Genomic DNA, 17,497 nt, shown 5'->3' on the forward strand with positions numbered 1-17,497 from the left:
CCACCTGCCCTGGGGGGGGAGTGTCTCATACCAGGCACACAGCCACCAAGGGGAAGACAGAAGCCAGCCAACGCTGACCGCACAGCCACGTTGCAGCTGGCCTGCCCACCATCCTCCCTCATGCTCGATGTTATCGGGGGCCTCGACTCTTCCAGGTATGCCAAGGGAGATGGGTGGAGGCACCATGGCTGCTCCCCGTGGCACCAGGGTGTGGAGCTCACCGGGGTGCCAGTGAGCCCAAATCCTGCCCCCCAGGAACAGCTGGGCTTTCATGTGGGCCAGAGAAGAGCTTGTGCCAGCAATGCTGATGCTAAAGCTGAGTGCTGCCCCAGGCCCCAATCGCCAGGGCCCTCAGGCACAGTGCAGCCCACGTCCGGAGCAGAAAGGCATCAGAGCAGCAGGGAGCCCTTCCTGCCCCAGGGTAGGTGGGCAGCCCCGGGAAACAGCCCCTCGAGCACACCAGGCAGCCCCCACCGCACGCACGCGCAACACTGAATGCCTTTCACGGGTCTTTAATAGAAAGAGCTGCAAAATGTGGAGGGCTGCGGCCCGCAGATACCCCACGTACAAAAGCTGGGTGGAAGAATCGCTTATTGCATAGACCTTAGTGTGGGAACGATCCCCCTCCCGCAGCCCCGCCGTACCAAAATAGCCGCCTTTTAGAAAACAAAAAGCGTCTCTGGATAAAACTCTCTCCTTATATAATAAATACTCTCCCTCCAGACATCCCTCTCTCCCCTTGGACCCTACGAGCCCCCACCCGCATTGTGCTCGGTCCCTATTAAGGCATGGATTGAAAAAGGAGCACCGGTCTGTGTGTCCGCGGGGCCTGGTGGCACCCAGGGGCCATGGCAGCACCCAGGGGCCACTGTGGCACCCAGTGCTCATGGCACCCAGTGGTGAGGTGGCACCCTGCAGCCATAGCAGCACCTAGGGACCATGGTAGCACCCAGGGGCCATCACAGCACCCACTGATCATCACAGCACCCACTGGTCATGGCACCCAGTGGCTAGGTGGCAGCCATGGTGGCACCCAGGGGCCACACTATGGCACCCAGTGGTCATGGCACCCTGTGGCCAGGTGGCACACAGCAGCCATGGCAGCACCCAGGGGCCATCACAGCACCCACTGGTCAGAGCACCCAGTGGACAGGTGGCAACCAGGGACCATGGCAGCAGCCAGGGGACATCAGGGCACCCAGTGGTCATGGCACCCAGTAGCTAGCGTAGCACCCAGCAGCCATGGCGGCAACCAGGGGCCATGGTAGCACCCAGTGGTCATGGTGCCCAGTGGCCACGTGGCACCCAGCAGCCATGGCAGGGCCCAGGGCCCAACGTGGGGTGCAGTGGTCATGGTGCCCAGGTGCCATCACAGCACCCGGGGCCATGGTGGCACCTAGCGGCCATCACAGCACCCAGCCACCATCATGGCACCCAGAGGCCACGGGCCATGCCGCCGGGCGCCATGCCGCCTCAGAAGCTGGATTCAGGCACCGCTTTCCTCCTGCCCAGCGAGGCGCTGTGGTAGCGGGGCCGCGGCGGGGGGCCGCCGGGGGGTCGCCGGGCCGGGGGCCCCTCACCGCCCGGGCCCAGCGACGCCGAGCGCCGCAGGCTGCGCTCGGCCCGCGCGGCGGCGGTGGCACCACCAGAGCACGGCGACAGCCGCTCGGCCTGCAGCTGGGGGCGGCCATGGGGCAGCGCCACAGGGCCCTGGCGGCCCGGCCGCCCGCCTGGCCCCGTGGCCTCTGAACCCCCCGGCGGCGTCCCGCGGGCGGGCTCCCCAGCGCGGCCCGGCAGCCCTGCCGCTGTGGGGGTGCTGGGGGGCGGCCGCAGGCCTCCATGCAGCAGCTCTGTCCCCTCGGGTGTCCCCAGGGCGCCGGCTCCGTCCCCCGGGGCCTGGGGCAGGATGGCGGCGTGGGTGAAGCGGGGCCGGCGCCCCGACTCCAGGTAGGCGACCAGCTCGCCGGAGGCGCCCCGCTCCCGCGAGGCGAAGGACCAGCGCGGCGGTGGCCTGGCGGCAGCACCCGCCTCGGCCTTGGCGGGCGACAGCTTCATGCTGACGCTGCGGCGCTGGAGGCCCCGCACGGGGGGCCTCGCCTCGAAGCCTCCTGCAAGAGAGGCGCGGGGAGGTGGGCGCCCATGGCACCACTGCCCCCGGCGGCCGCAGCCCCCTCGCCCCCGCCGCTCACCTTTCTTCAGGCTGCCGGCGGCGTCGGGGAAGCCAGGCGAGTCGGGGGCGCCGGGCAGCGAGGGGCAGGCGGCAGAGCCCCGCGACGCCCCGCTCTCCCGCTGGCCGCCGAGCCGTGACACCCAGTGATCGGACAGGGACGAGCTGGTGGAGCCTGCGGGGAGCGAGAGGTCATGCCAGGGCGGGCGAGCCGAGGGCACAGGGTGCCGAGGCGCGTGCCGGCCCCAGGGATGCCGGCGACAGCTGAGCACCAGCAAGAGGCCCACAGTCCCCGGGACAGGGCGCTGCACGGGGGCTGGGGGTAGGGGGCTGTGAGTGCGTCTGCAGCTCTGGGGGGGCTGCATGGGGCTGTGTGCGTGCATGCACACACAGGTGTGCATGCACATGTATGTGTACACATGCACGAGTGCAGGTGTGCATGTGTCCATGCAGCCTTTGTGCCCCGGAGTCCGTGCAGGTGTTTGTGTGATGGTGAGCCTGCCATGCTTGCACACATGTGCACATGAGCGTGCAGTGTACACAAGCCTGCTGTGCAGTGTTTCTGCCATGCCACACTCGTTCAGCTGTGCTGTGTGTGGCTGTGTGCATGCACCTGCGTGCACGTGTGTGCATTGAGCTGTGTTGTGTGACCATGTGTCTGCTCCACTGTGCATGCATGCGTGTGCATGCATATGCATACACGGCCTTTCGGTGTGCTCTGTGTGTGCCAGCTTGCCTGTTTGTGCATGGGTGTGCATGCGCAGGCATGCCTGTGCATTTGGCTGTGCTCTATGCATGACTCTGTGTGTGTGTGTGTGTATGCACCACACCGCACATATATGTGCACATTCAGCTGTGCTGTGTGACTCTGCATGTGTGGGCACACCACAGTGTGTGTGTGTGAGTGTGCATTCAGCTGCGCTCTCTGACCGTATGGGTGCACACACCATCGTCTGCATGGATGGCACACATGCATCGGCGGCACGCAGGCATGGGTGTGCATTCAGCTGCACTGTGTGACTGCGTGTATAAGTGCGAATACACTATACTGTACATACATGTGTAGGTGTGCATTCATCTGTGCTGTGACTGTGTGCACACACCATGTTGTGTGTGCAAGTGCACGCATGCGTGCGCATTTGGCTGTACTCTGCATGGGTGTGTGCACACACACGTGTACATGATCCTGTGCATGACGCGTGTGCAAGCACGTGCACATACACGCACATCTGGCAGCGCAGCAGGCCCTGCTCACCTCTCACGGAGCTGCTGGCCGACCAGGCGGGGATGGCGTTCCTGCGCTGGTAGAAGAGGATGTAGGCGCTGCGGGTGCTCACCTCGTCCTCCTGCACCCCCTCCACCGTGCTGTCGTCGTAGCTGTACCACCGCCCGTCCAGCGAGTTGCAGCAATAGGCTGGGGGCGGCGCGGGTGAGGGCCACGCGGGGTCGGCCATGTCCCGGCCCCACCCCAGGCAGCGTGTGTATGCAGCGTTTCCCCCCGCGGTGCACCCTGCACCCACGCCGTGCCCCACGGGACATCACCCCCCTGCAGTGCCCCCCTGCCGTGCCCCAGAGCACAGCCTGTTGCAGTGCACTCCGAGCCTCACGCCATGCCCTGGCCGTGTGCCCCGGCAGCACCTCCCAAATTCACGTCATGCCCCACGGCACAGCCCCCCCCCCGCATTGCACCCTGAGCCCCAGAGCATGCCCCATTGCAGTGCACCCCAAATCTCGCATCATGACCCACAGCACAGCCCCCCGGACCCCAAACCCCATGGTGTGCCCCACGGCAGATCCCCTTGCAGCGCATCCCAAACTCAGTGCCATGCCCTGCAGCTCGTCGCCCTGCGGTGCCCCCCAGCCCCACGGCACCCCCCAGCCCCGCGCCGGACGCTCACCCGTGTAGTGGCCGCCCTGCATGCTGCCGTGGTGGTTGCAGACAGCGTACAGGTCGTAGAGGTAGTCGAGCTGGCAGCTCTCGGGCAGGCACAGCGGGGCCTTCCAGGGCGCCCAGTGGCCCGGCGCTTGCTTGCTGGGCGCCTGGCCCCTTTGGGCCACGTGGGGGGCCATGTCGAGCCCCCGCAGGGGGAATTGCACCAGCGTGGTGAGTTTGTGCCTGTGCTCAGCCACCTGGCGGAAGCGCTTGAGGTGGATGATGAGGATGTCGGGCAACGTCCAGAGGCTCAGCTTCACCATGCCCTGCTGCAGCACTTTGCAGTGGGGGCAGCGCCACGCGTCGTCCGGGGCCAGCTGGGGACAGCGCACGCCGTCAGCGCGGCGCTCCGGCGTGAGTGCGGCACGGCGCTGAGCTCCCCGGGGCCGGGCCAGTGCCACGTCTGCTTGTGAGCCTGCCCGCTGCACCCGTCCCCGATGCACCCGTCCCCGATGCACCCGTCCCCATACCTGCTCCTCCTTGGTGTAGAGCTGGAAGCATTCGTCCAGCGTGCAGCTGTGCTGCTGCTGATGCGCCTGCTGCTGCAGCCTCACGCTCTCCGCGTCCTGCACCACCTCCTCCTGGATGCTGCCGAAGAGGCTGTGGGGGGGACACAACGTAGAGGGTGCTCAGACCCCCCCCCCCCACGCTGTCCCACCCACCGCAGAGCCCGGGCGCGCGGGACTCACCGCTCTTTGGTGCCGGCGTCCCACTCCACCGTCAGCTTCACGTGGGGAGGGCCGCCGGGGCCGCCCAGCTGCAGTGCCCTGCGGGGGCGGCGGCGGGCGTCAGGGCCGGTGCCAGATGTGGCCCCGCTTGCCTGCCGCCAGACCCCCACCCCCGAGGCCGGGCCTGAGCACGGTCGGGAGCTGGGGCTGAGCCCCCCGCCCCACCGGAGGGGCTGCGGGGGGAAACCGAGGCAGCCCGCTGGCGGGGGGTGCCAGGCGGCGAGCTGCAAACAGCTGGCACGGCGGCTCCCGACGCCTCTCCGCAGCCGAAGCGAGCCGGTGCCGGCTTCCCTTCGGGCCTAACCGGCTGCTGCAAACTGCCGCACCCTGCAAGGGGCTGCGTTTTGGCACGTCCTCCTTGGACAGGCAACTCCGCCATGCCTGGACGATGCATGCAGTATGGCATCACCTCTGCCTCCTCCTCCTCCTCCCCCCCTCCACAGATGGCTGGGCCCTGGGCGCAGGGCTCTGCCTGCCCGGCCGCCTCGGCCCCGCACTGGAGCAGGGAGGTGCCCCGAGCCCCCAGACCCTGCAGCCCTCGAAAGGGGACGGGTTCGTGTCACTTGGCGCCCGCCGGTGGCACGTGGCGCCCAGAGACGCTGCCGGCTCCCCCCGGGAGCACGCTGCACCGGAGGGATGCTAAGAGGCACCGGGTCCCCAACCCCGCCTGTGCCACCCCTAGGGACACCCCCTGGCCCGGCAGGGCCATCTCCATCACGGCCACCCCCGGGGGACGCCTCCACCCAACGGTGGCTGACGCAACAAGGCTGCGGAGGCTGCGGCTCGTGGGACCCGCGTCCCCGATGGGAACAGAGCTGCCGGGGAGCAGCCTGGGCATCTGGGGGCAATTCCCATGCCAGCCGGCACCATCCTGCCCCTACCTGTCCACGGCCGGGTGGCAGAGGGGCCGGGCGTCCTGCGGCGAGAGGTAGCTGCAGGCCACGGAGCCGCCGGCCACGCGGATGCGGAAGAGGGCTCCGGCGCCCTGCCGGGGAAACGGCGAGAGGCCTCAGCAGGCACCGGGGCCGGAAAGGCGCCCCGAGGGCCCCCGTCCTCGCTCCTCTGCCTTCGTTCCCCGCACGGCTCGCAGGGGAGCGCAGACTCGGCGAAGCGTCTAGCCGCAATTTGGGGTTTGGATGCAATAATCTATCTTCATTTTGTACGGGAATTTAATCTCGGGTCCCAAGTGGCTTCCGATTATGATTTAATAAGCTATAATTTAATTAAAATGCTATCCACTCGGAACAAATATGAAAGGAGATTAACATGCACAAAAATTAATGTTACATTTAAAATTCATCTTTTATCCCTGCAGGTTGTTGTAATGCTTTAAATAAGTAGATCAAAAGTTTATAATTGAGCCGCAGCCACCTCGGAGATTTTGGCCTCTGTCTCCACAAAGAGCAAAACGTCACGTTGCCCTTAACGTTTCTTCATTGCTGGCCTTTTCCCGTCAGCCGGCGGGGGACGGGGCCAGACGGGGCTCTGCGGGGCTCCAGCTTGGCGGTGTCCCCCCACCCCCGGCTTGGTGGCTGCTTGGGGACCCACAGCGCCCCACAGACAGTGGCACTCAAGCGCTTGGCAGGGTGGCTGGACTGGGAATGGCTTTGCCGTGAGGCTGGGGGCAGTTATCAGCCTGGGGAGGCACCATGAAAGCCCCTGTGAGCCAGGCTCCACCACGGCCACCCACAGCAACATTACGGTCACCCATGGGTCCACCATGACCACCCAGGATGACGCTGCAGTCACTGGGGTGACACCTTGGCCACCCATGGCTAAACCACAGCCACCCATAGCAACACCATGGTCACCCATGGCTCCACCAGTCATCCATGGCTCTCCCATGGCCACCCATGTCTAAACCATGGCTACCCATGGCTAAACCACAGCCACTCATGGCTCTACGATGACCACCCATGGCTCCACCATGGCCACACCACGATGACCCCATGAGTACATCACAGCCACCCCACAGCTCCACCATGGCCACCCAACAGCTCCATCCCCAGTGTGAGAAGAACGCCTGGCTCAGCGCGGGGCTGAGATCGGATAGACGAGAGACACCTCTCCCACTGGTGCCCCCAGCCTCAGCCCGGGGCCCGAAGCAGCGCTCACCTGTGGCTGGACCTCGCTCCTCATCAGGTAGCGCATTTTGGCCAGGATGCACTGCTGGAGCTGCTCCCAGGAGATGCCTCGGTCCTCTCGCATCACCAGCGGTGGTCCAAACCTGGGGAGGGACGGCAACCCCGCAGTGAGGGAGGGGAGCCCGCCGGCCATCCCCACGGCATCGGGAGGCGAAGAAACACGAAATCCCCACCAGGCCGCACACCGGGCACCGGGTGGCAGGGACCCAGCGCAGCATGTGCCGCTCACCGCAGCAGACCAGCGCAGTGCAGGGAGTGATGAGGCCAGCGCAGGCAGGGGATGCACCAAAGCGCCTCGTGGCGACGGCTTCGAAGCGCCTGCAGCGGCACGCTCGCCTCCTCCCCGCGGCCCCAGCGCTCCCCCCGCACGCCAGGGCCAGCGGCAGCGGGGGCACCTACCTGGTGGCCTGCGGGCCGGCGCCGGCCGTGTTGCAGAGGAGCAGCAGGACGCGGCCGCCGGCGCCGCGGTGCAGGCACTCGGAGGAGAGGGCCGCCGGCGGCAAGCGCTGCCCCTCGGGCTCGGCGGCGTTGGGCGAGGACGGCAGGCTCAGCGGGCACCCTGCAAAGCCAAGCGGCACGGCGGGAGGACGCCCGCCCGGGACAGGCCAGCGGGGCGGGGACGGCCCCATGGCACCGGCCCCGCGCCGCCCCGACCGCTCCCCGCCGTCTCCTCCTGTGTTGTCCAGTCAAGGGGTTCCTGTTTAGGCATCGGAGCCTGGAATTCAGGCAGGATCCGGCCAGGCACAAAATGGGGGGTGCTGGTGCCAGCCCCCGCGAAAGGGGCAGAGGCTGCAGCTGCTCCCAGCTGCACCCGCTCAGGGCCCCCCCAGTCCCGCAGCCTGCCAGCTCCCTAAGAGTCCCAACTCCCCCCCACCAATCACAGTGCAGCGCACCTGCCTCCCACCAATCACAGAGGAGGCACCAGCAGTGTCCAGCCAATCCCGGTGGAGTATCCTCACCTCTGACCAATCAGAGTAAGGAGAATTACAGTCTCCTACTGATCACGAGAAAGTACACCTGGCTCTGACCAATCACAGCAGAGATGCTATGAGCCTCCCACCAATCACAGTGCCACACAGCTGCCTCTAAACACAGTAATGAGAATACCAGTCTCCCACCAATGACAGGGCAGCACATCTCCCTCTGACCAATCACAGCAGAATGAGTATCTGACTCCCACCAACCGCAGCGCAGTTTGCCTGCCTCCCACCAATCACAGCAGCGACATTATCAGCCTCCTACCAACCACAGTGCACCACACCTGCCTCTGACCAATCACAGCAGAGCAAGTATTTGTTTCCCACCAATCACAGTGCAGTGCCCCTGCGTAGCACCAATCACAGCAGAGCAAGTATACGACTCCCACCAGCCACAGTGCAGTGCACCTGCCTCCCACCAATCACAGCACAGACACTATCAGCCTCCTACCAATCACAGTGCAGCGCACCTGCCTGGCACCAAGCATAACAGAGCGAGTATCTGACTCCCACCAATCACAGTGCAGCACACCTGCCTCTGACCAATCATGGCAAAGCCAGTATCCATCTCCCACCAATCACAGTGCAGTGCACCTGCTTGGCACCAATCATAGCAAAGTGAATATCCAACTCCCACCAACCACAGTGCAAGGCACCTCCCTGGCACCAATCACAGCAGAGCAAGTATCTGACTCCCACCAATCACAGTGCAGCACACCTGCCTCTGACCAATCACAGCAGAGTGAGTATTTGTCTCCTACCAATCACAGTGCAAGGCACCTCCCTGGCACCAATCACAGCAGAGTGAGTATCTGACTGCCACCAATCACAGTGCGGTTCACCTGCCTCTGACCAATCACAGAAGAGCGAGTATTTGTCTCCCACCAATCACAGTGCAACGCACCTGCCTGGCACCAACCACAGCAGTGTATCCATCTCCCGCCAATCACAGCAGAGACACTATCAGCCTCCTGCCAATCACAGTGCAGCGCACCTGCCTGGCACCAATCACAGCAGAGCGAGTATCCTTCTCCCACCAATCAGAGCGCAGTGCCCCCACCCAATCAGAGCAGAGCAGGTACCCCCCCACCACCACCACCGGCCGGGCCTGTCCCCCCACCCCCGGCCCTGGGGCGCGAGGGGCCGGCGGTACCTGCGAGGCGGAGGGAGCCGCCGCGGCCGAGGGGCAGGGGCGGCTGGAAGGCGTAGACGCTGGCGCCCTCGGCGATGGCGCTGAGCTGCTCCTCGTCGGAGAAGGAGCGCCGGAAGCCGGCGGGGCACACCTCCGCCAGGATCACCTGCGGGCCGCGGGGCCGTCAGCCGCGCCGGGAGGAGGCGGGGGGGGGGGGGCAGCGCGCGGGGCGCCCGCGGGCCTCCCTACCTGCTCCGGGGGGATCCTGCCCTCCGCCGCCACCATCTCCCGCAGCCGGGCCACGGTGCTGAGGAGCGGCACGGCCAGGCCCACCCGCACGAACCGCTGGCTCTTGCACTGGAAGACCAAGGTGACGTTCAGCGGCCTGCAGGAGACGGGGAGGGCGCGTGAGGGCGGCGCCGCCAGCGCCCGGCCCCCGCAGGCCGCGGGGCTCCCCGGTGCGGCCCGGCGCGGCGGCGGCTCACCTGGTCTGCCGCGGGGGGATCGGCAGCGAGACGCACAGGAAGGGGTCGAAGGTGTTGCTCTGCTTGCGGCAGTGCGGGCACGTCAGCGAGGACCTGCGGGACAAGAGCCGCCGCGCTGCCGCCTGCTCTCGGCCGGACCCGCGCCCCAGGGCGCCCCGGGCCGCCCCCTGCCTCTCCGGCCCGGCAGCTCGGAGTGCGGATATTTTTTATATCTAACAGATTTTTTCTTCCAGGACTCCATCAAATTGCTTTTTGCGGTTTGCACTTCCACCACGTGCCCCGGCGCTGTGTGAAGAGCCCTCTCAGGATGACAAGAGTCTCCCCACTGGGCCGTTCACTCTGAAACCTACCAATGGCACCTGCCACAACAGTTTTGCTGCAGCTCGGTGGCACCGAGGCCCCACTTGGACATGCTTGCCCTGCCCGGGCGCCACACTCAGCCCCGCCAGCAGCCTTCTCCCACTCCAGGCAGCCAGAGTGGGTCGCAATCTCAAACCGAACTCCACAGGAAGTTAAGTCAGAGCAAGCCTAGCGCCCTTGTTGTATTCGCTGTCCTGTTTAATTCATCAGACCCTCCTCAGCCGATTGCAGGGTGCTGCAGAACCGCGGCAGGGGGGCGCCAGCCCCGTTAGGAGGGGACGCCGGGAAGGTCCTCGCCTCGCTGCCGCCCGGGCAGCCTTCCTGGCACATTCCCTACCCGGGAAGGTAGGGAAGCCCATCAAAGCTGGGCTGAAATTAATATTTAATGCCAACAACGTGCTTACCTCGCCCTTTTGTTTTAATTCCTTTGTGTTCCCCCCCTCCCTTTTTTATTCAGCAAAAAGGAGAGAAATAAATTAAAAACCAAATCAAAATCCTTTCTGGTTGGAGCCCTAGTTATCTGTCACCTCTAAGACCCGCCGAGCTCCGAGGGAAGCAGCTGCACAAATTAACAGGTCTTTTTGCATACAGACAAGCTTTGACGTGCAGATCGGAGCAGAAATTAATGGAAATTCAAGCACTTTCCTTTCGATCCGGTGAGGAATTAACCGTGAGAGGCGGCGGGGCTTGCAATGCCAGCCACGACCCTCGGCGTCCACACCCAGAGCTCCCCTCCAGACCCGCAGCCCTTCCCGGCACCGAGGAGGAGGGACGGGAGGAAGGCCACCACGGGGATGCACGGAGCCAGCAGCCTCGGCCACGACCCCGCGGACGGAGCGGCCAAGCTCTCGCAGGCTCAGCAAATCCGTTTGCTTCTGCAGCAACCCTGCCGCCGCCAAGCAAAACCCGCCGTCCCAGCGAAAGCTGCCTTCCGGCTGCAAGCACGGCCCCGGCTCCGGCCCCGCGCCGCGTCCAGCCCCCCGCGCCCCCCGCTCACCTGTACTGTGCCTGGAAGTGGCTCTGCACGAAGCTGGGGCCGCGGGGCGGCCGGGCGGCCGGCGGGGCGCTGCCGGCGTCGCCGCTCTCGTCTGGGCCGGGCTGCGGAGGGAGAGACGAGCGGGCTGAGCCGGGTGCTGCGGCAAGCCCAGGCCGCTGCGTCCCACCTCGGATGGTGGGTCCTGCCCGGGGCCCCCCCCCCAGCGTGGCGCAGCCGACGGCCCCAGCACGGAGGGGCTCGCGCAGCACCCGGCACCCCCCGGCTCTCAAATGCACCCGTTCGCACGCGTGCGCCTGGGAAGAGCTGGTGCACGCACTGCACTTCCAAGAAGCGGACGCTGCACAAACTAACCTCACGCAAACGATCAGCAACAGAAAGCTAAACAAATAAAGACATAAATAAATAAATAAAGCACCCGCTGGTGCAAATCCCTGCCGGGTAGGTCTGACAGCACCGGGCTGTTAGGGTGGTCGTGCAAACAAGCGCTTGGGAAAAACCACGCCAGAGGCTGAGCAGCTTGGATGCCGCCGCTGGCAGCGTTAGGCAGCCCGGGTCCCTCCGGCACGGCCTCCTTCCCTCCCTGCCCCGCGAAGCACCGGAGCGGGACGAGCCCACCGCATCCTTCCCTGCGTCCTAAAGCCACCGTGAGGCTTCATCGGTCACTGACCATTAAACGCTCGGCGCGCCGCGGGCGAGCACCGTTTGTACCCTGGGAGAGCAGGATCCAGGCAAATCCTGCTTCGACTTAAAAAAATAATTTTTTTTAAAAAAAACAGGTTTTTAGGTCAAATACGCTCATTTTCCTCACTGTGTGGCCAGCGGCAGGCAGGGGGCTGGGAGAGGAGCCGATCCACCAGAGATGCCCCACGGACGGGCAGAAAGGCCCCGGCGTCCCCGTCCCCTGCCCAGCACCAGCCGCAGCCCGGCACGCACCGCCCAGAGCCCGGCAGACTATGAAATGCACGTCCGATGTTTGCAGCCCCGGTGAAACCCGCCTCGTGCAAGGGATTATTTTGGCCAATCTAGGGGGATCCTGGCTGCTTGGTGCCGGCAACGGCTCCGGGAGGCGAGATGTGCCCAGCACAGCCAACACCCGACCTGGCCAAGGACAAGCCTGTGGCCTCCGCCGCCAGCCAGAAAAAAGAAAAAAAAACCAAAAACACAAAAAAAACCTTTTGGTTGTTTTAAAACAAGAAGCTCTGCAGGGCAGAAAAAGCTTTTCCCACCCACCTCTCCTTCCCGGACCAAAGCTGCGGACCTAAAGGGAGGGAATTGTTTTACCGTAGCTTTATCTCCCGCCGTCAGGCAAGGGCAGCGCTGAGCGCCCGCGGCAGGGGCTCCCCGGCCTCCCATCTCCGGAGGGAACAAAAGGCAAAGGTAGAAGATTTGGGCAAATCCCCAAATCAGCCCGCCAGCCAGCGACTGAGCCCAGGCATCAGGTTTGCTCCTGCCCTGGGCACGCGGAGCCCAAATACAGGGGGGCACCGGAGCCCCATGGCCGTGCTCCTGCGGGACCCAGCCGGCTCCGAAAACAAATCTCAGCCGCTCACTCCGAGGGCCCTCGGCGAGGAAGGGTGCAAGCTGCGCTAGCGGAGCCACGGGAAGGAAAACGTGACGAGCGGTGACAGGCCACCGGCTGGGAAAATATGACCTGCGTTTGCTGAATCGAGTCATTGTCATCCGCCTGGCGACGTGCGCTCGGTGCCCTGGAAAGCTAATGAGCCTTTTGCACAAGGCTGGCAAGCAATCCCTGAAGAGGGCATCGGTAGAACTAAGGGAACAACAATAAAAATAATAATAATTAAAAAAAATAATAATTAAAGAGGTAGATATGGGCAGCTGGAAAGGAATCGCTCTGCAAGTGCAATAAGACCGAGATACGGAGGTCGCTCCCTGCCTGGGCAGTTGTTGCAGCCACGCAACGGCCCCGGGGAGCCAGGGAGCTCGCCGGAGGGGAAGGATGCTTGCTCGGGACGCGGCAACCTGGGGCTCAAATCCTCCCCCGGCCAGCCTTCCTGCTCATCCTCGCAGCCTCCGTGTCCCTTCCTGGAAAACCGGGGAACCATCGGAGCGCCCGGAGCCGCCGGCCCATCTGGCTGCGCCAGTGGCCACAGAGACCCTTTCGGTCCCCAAGTAAGTGTAGCAACACAATGAGCTATGGCTACATAATATATATATATAAAATGCTATACATATTACTTTATGTATCTTTATATATATATATGTATATTAAAAAATACTTTTAATATATAAATAAAATCAAGCCCATTTTACTGGATGACACCAGCTCCTCGCGGACCCACGACTCTCAGGACAGCCCGGCCTCGCCGCCGCTTGCCACTTCACTTATTCTACGTCACTCGCACGTTTTCACCGGCAGCAATTTTACACTTATCCCCAGGGCGCCGGGGAAAAGCCGCAGCGGGCAGCAAGCCCCCCTGAGAGCGGGGCGCCCCACAGACCGCTCCTGCGCCGCGGCCGTGCAGCGTGTCCTGGAGGGTGCCCGGTCCTTAAGCACCCAGGACCATCAGCCATCCCATCAAATAACCATTAAATACCCACAAGGTGTTTTTCTTCGCCCCGCACCCCACACTGCCCCCCTGGTCGCGTCCCACACCTTCCCCTTCCCGTTAACCCAGTTCCCCGTGCTCGGGCGCGGGCTGCATCACAGGCAAACCGGGCCCCCGCTGCGGCGTCCTTCCGGCCGCAGGCTCCGAAAGCGGCGCAAAACCCTCCTCTTCGCGGCCGCTTCGGCGCTATTTAAAACCTCTCCCCGGCAGGGCAGCCGTATGCTCAGCCACCGCTTTCCAGACTCCCGAGAGCACATTATTCTGGCTTGACGGCTTAAAAATATTCCTCCCCGCAAAATAACCCCCCGGCAGCTCCATCGCACGGCCCCGAGTCGCCGACCACTCTGCAAAGCCTCCGCGCGGGTGAGCGCCTTCTGCGCGTAACCCCGGCCCGAAGCGACCCCCGGAGCAGGCTTCAGAGCCGGCACGCAGGCGCGAAGCGAGCCCAAAATTTCCGTGGGAAGGGTGACCGCAGAGCCCCCAGGGCAAAAAGCCCATTTCAGCCTCTTGTCTGGACCACGAGGGATGCTGGTCCAGGGACGCGGGCGCCGAGCGCCTCCGTGAGCGCGGCTGCACAGAGGGAGATGTAATTGCTGCTTTGCCCCTCGGGCACCCACCTTGTCGTGGCGGCGGGGCTGGGGCGCGGGCGAGCCGGAGCCCAGGTCCTCGTGCAGACGGTCCAGCAGCCAGAGCAGGAACTCGAGGGCGTCGTGCTGCGCGTTGCCCCGGAACTGGGCGCCGTGCTCGGAGACGATGCTCTGCAAGGCGAGGACACGGGGCGCCGCTGGGGCCGGGCCGTTGGCACTCGGCGCGGGACGCCCCACACCTCCCCGCAAACGGGCGCCGCGCCAGCCTGGCCCGCCGCCAGCGCCCGGGCAGATTAAACAACTTGGCCGGAGCCACGCGGTGCCGGGATTTGCTCTCGCTGGCTGGCAGCCAAGCCGCTTCCCCGAGCCCTCCCCGGGGGCCCTAGAGACACCCCCACCCGCCAGGCCAGCAGCCCGCGGGGGAACAAGGATGCTCCTCTATCGCCCCGCTGCCAACCCTGTGCCACTCCGTGCCTCAGTTTCCCCACCCAGGGGACGATGCCAGCGATGCTGCACGCCTAGCGGAGACGCAGGCTGCTGGTGCAGCCCAGCAAACCCCGCGGGCGGGGGGCACCATTTAACCCCCCCCCGGCACCTGCCGGATCCCGGGCAGGCCCAGGCGCTCAGCACCCTCTGCAATGCCCATCGAGGTGCTGGCACATCCCCATAATGACGTCTTCCCTAATTAGAGAGTTGATCGGCTAATGGCTCTGCAGAGCCTTAAACAACCTCTAATTCCCCAGAGACCCCCCCGCTCGTGGCCCCAGCCCTTGCGAACCCAGCGCTGTGGCTGGTGCCCGACCCCCGCAGTGGCCCCCACTGCCCCGCAGCCACTCTGTGCCTCAGTTTCCCCTGCCATCAAGCAGGGAAAGTTGCACCCAGCAGCTTCGCAGGCTGCATCAGCCCGGTGTGCCGAGCCCCGGGGAAACCCACAGCCCAACGTGCAGCTCCATCCTGCCCGGGCACATCTTGCCCCACGCTGGGGGCAACCTGCTCTTTGCAAGAAGCCTGGAGAGCCCAGGGAAACCCGCCAGCTCTGAGCGGGCCGAGGACATGGGCTGCGATCACCTCGCTCTCAGGGAGGGAAAGCAAAGAGCTGTTTCATCGGCTCAGCTTGGAAACCTCTGCTTTGCCAGCACTGGAAGAAATCCTAATCAGCCATGCAATTTCCTTCTTTAATCAGCTGATGGAGCAAGCTCGGACCTGCCAGAGCGATCGGTCGGATCGGCTGCAACCTCCCCGGCTTTGCTACCTCTGCCCGCGGCACGTCCATGATGCCTCCGCGGGGAAACACCCCAAGCGAAGCCCAAAACCCCCTGCAACCCCCAAATCGGGCCCCGAAGCACCTTCGCCGCCAGCACTGCGGGCGCCCCACGCAGCGCAGGGAGCCAAGCCGCCGTGGGAGCCTCCGCCACGCCGGCGAGCGCCGGGAGATAAAGCAAGCTGCGGCCTCGGCTCAGTGGGCTGCGGGGCTTTACGGCCTCTCGTAAATCCACCCTGCTCTCACATTGCCGCGAGAGATCTTATTTTAAAGGCAGATTTAAAAAAAAGAAAAGAGACGGAGCTGGGAATTCATGCAACACACAGATAACCACCCGGAGGGCGGAAATTCCAAGTTAAGGCTAAAGTTTTTTTAGGTGGGATGGTTTTTTTTTTTTTTCTCTTTGCTTTCCACACTCGGTGCCTAGGCGCGTGTTTGGGAGGAGCGGGCACGGTACGGAAACGCCGGGCCCTGGGTTGCGAGGGCTCGATGCGTTGCTGCAAGGGAAGCGAGGGAGAGGAGCAGCCTGCTCCCGCGGGAATCACCACCGCCTGCTCCCCCGTGGGAGCGGGCAGCGAAGGAAGGGAGGCAAAGCGGAGAGCACCGGCCCTGCAGGATCAGCCCCCGCGGCAGGCCGCTCCCCGAGGGCCCCGGCATGGGGCAAAGCTTCCCCGCGCCGCCCCGCTGCCCTCGAAGCGCTTCGGGCGAACTCGCACTGCAGCGCGGCGGCTCCGGGGTCCCGAGCCCGGCGGGGGGGGGGCGGGGGGGGGGGAAGAGCCGGACTGGACACCGGCACCGCAACCGGGGGGGTGTCCCGGCGCGCTGCCCCCGCGGGGGGCAGAGTTAAGGCGAGGGCGGCGGGGCCGGGCACGGCGAGGCCGGGCGCTGCAGGTAGGGCAGAGCCGGGCAGCACCGTCGGGGCCGGGGGGCCGCAGGAGAGGGGCGGGCGGTACCTTGAACTCGGCGGAGAGCTGCGGGGTGTAGTCGAGGGTCCAGAGGGCGCGGACGAGGGCGGCGAGGCGGTGGGTGACCTCGGCGCGGGCGCCGCGGGCGCGGTAGCGGCCCAGCGCCAGGAGCTCGGCGAGCGGCGCCGTGTTGCTCAGGCACTGCACCACGGCGTTCATGAAGCACGTGTTGCCGTGGTTGCGCAGCCCCTGCGCGCCCGGCGGCCGCCCGGCCCCGGTCCCGGTCCCGGTCCCAGCCCCGGCCCCGGCCGCCGCCTCCGCCGCGCCCCGCCGCGGCCCCGGCTCCAGCTCGCCGCGGCCCCGCGCTGCCGCCGCCGCCGCCTGCCGCCGCCGCGGGCTGCCGGGCGCCGCGGGGGGCTCGGCGCGCCCGAAGCCGCCCTCGTCGTCCTCGGCGGCGGCGCGGCGGGCGCGGCGGGCGCTGGCCAGGCGCGCCCAGGTGCGCAGCAGCCGCCCCGCCAGGCTGCCGAGCGAGCGCAGGGCGCGGCGCCGCCGCGAGCCCCCCCTGCGCCGCGCCGGGCTCCCGCCGCGCCGCCGCCCGCGCCCGGGGCCGGGGCCGGGGCCGGGGCCGGGGCCGCCGCCAGCACCGCCGCCCCCCGCGGCCGCCGCGCTCATGCCCGGCGCGGCCCGGCGCGGCCCTGCCGCCGCCCCGGCGCGGCGCTCATGGCCCCGGGCGGGCGCGCTGGGCGCCGCCGCTGCCGCCGCCGCCGGTGCGGGGGCTGGCGGGGCCGGGCGGGCGGTTTTGTGTGCGCGGCCGGCTCCTCCCCCGGGCCGGGCTGCGCTGGGGAGAAGGGAAAGAGAAAGGAGCGACGAGGAGGAGGAGGAGGAGGAGGAGGGGGAGGAGGGAGCGGGCAGCCGCCGCTGCTGCTGCCGCCGGCGACGGGCGGCATAGGCGGTGGCCGGGCCCGGCTGCGCCGCCTCCCGCTGGGCCCGGGCGGCCTCGGCGGTGCCCGGGGGGTCCCAGCGCCTCTGCCCCGGCAGCACTGCCCGGGGGTGCCCCAGCCCCGCCGCCCCGGGATGCCCCCGGCTGGGGTGCTGGGGTGATGCTCGGCACTGCCTCAGTCACACCGAGGGTTTGGGGCAGCCCGTGACCTAACAGGGCTTCACACGGGGCCCCGAAACCCAGGTCCCCCCCAGTCCTGGCAGGGACTCCCACCTCCAGCTCAGCGTCACCCCTCCACGGCTGGCACCGCA

General features: G+C 66.1%; 1 protein-coding gene across 1 annotated transcript; it reads right to left on the reverse strand.

The window, feature by feature from the left end:
- Positions 1 to 496: 496 nt before the first annotated feature.
- Positions 497 to 17,030, reverse strand: USP43 (ubiquitin specific peptidase 43). The gene is made up of 15 exons (XM_026120597.2): positions 16,295 to 17,030; positions 14,111 to 14,251; positions 10,924 to 11,024; positions 9,567 to 9,659; positions 9,331 to 9,466; positions 9,103 to 9,247; positions 7,372 to 7,531; positions 6,944 to 7,055; positions 5,710 to 5,813; positions 4,790 to 4,867; positions 4,571 to 4,700; positions 4,066 to 4,417; positions 3,423 to 3,581; positions 2,190 to 2,342; positions 497 to 2,108 (listed from the first exon to the last, which is right to left on the reverse strand). Exons 1-15 carry the CDS (start codon positions 16,916 to 16,918, stop codon positions 1,474 to 1,476), a joined length of 3,123 nt encoding a protein of 1,040 aa, XP_025976382.2. The 5' UTR covers positions 16,919 to 17,030; the 3' UTR covers positions 497 to 1,473.
- Positions 17,031 to 17,497: the final 467 nt, after the last annotated feature.

This window comes from Dromaius novaehollandiae, chromosome 18 (genome assembly GCF_036370855.1).
Source record: "Dromaius novaehollandiae isolate bDroNov1 chromosome 18, bDroNov1.hap1, whole genome shotgun sequence".
NCBI lineage: Eukaryota > Metazoa > Chordata > Aves > Casuariiformes > Dromaiidae > Dromaius > Dromaius novaehollandiae.

Coding starts and splice junctions, on each gene's coding strand:
- USP43 (XM_026120597.2), bottom strand. CDS start 16,918: ATGAGCGCGGCGGCCGCGGGGGGCGGCGGTGCTGGCGGCGGCCCCGGC. Junction 11,025..14,110: donor AGCCCCGCCGCCACGACAAG/GTGGGTGCCCGA, acceptor CTCCCTCCGCAG/CCCGGCCCAGACGAGAGCGG. Junction 9,660..10,923: donor CACTTCCAGGCACAGTACAG/GTGAGCGGGGGG, acceptor CTTGTCCCGCAG/GTCCTCGCTGACGTGCCCGC.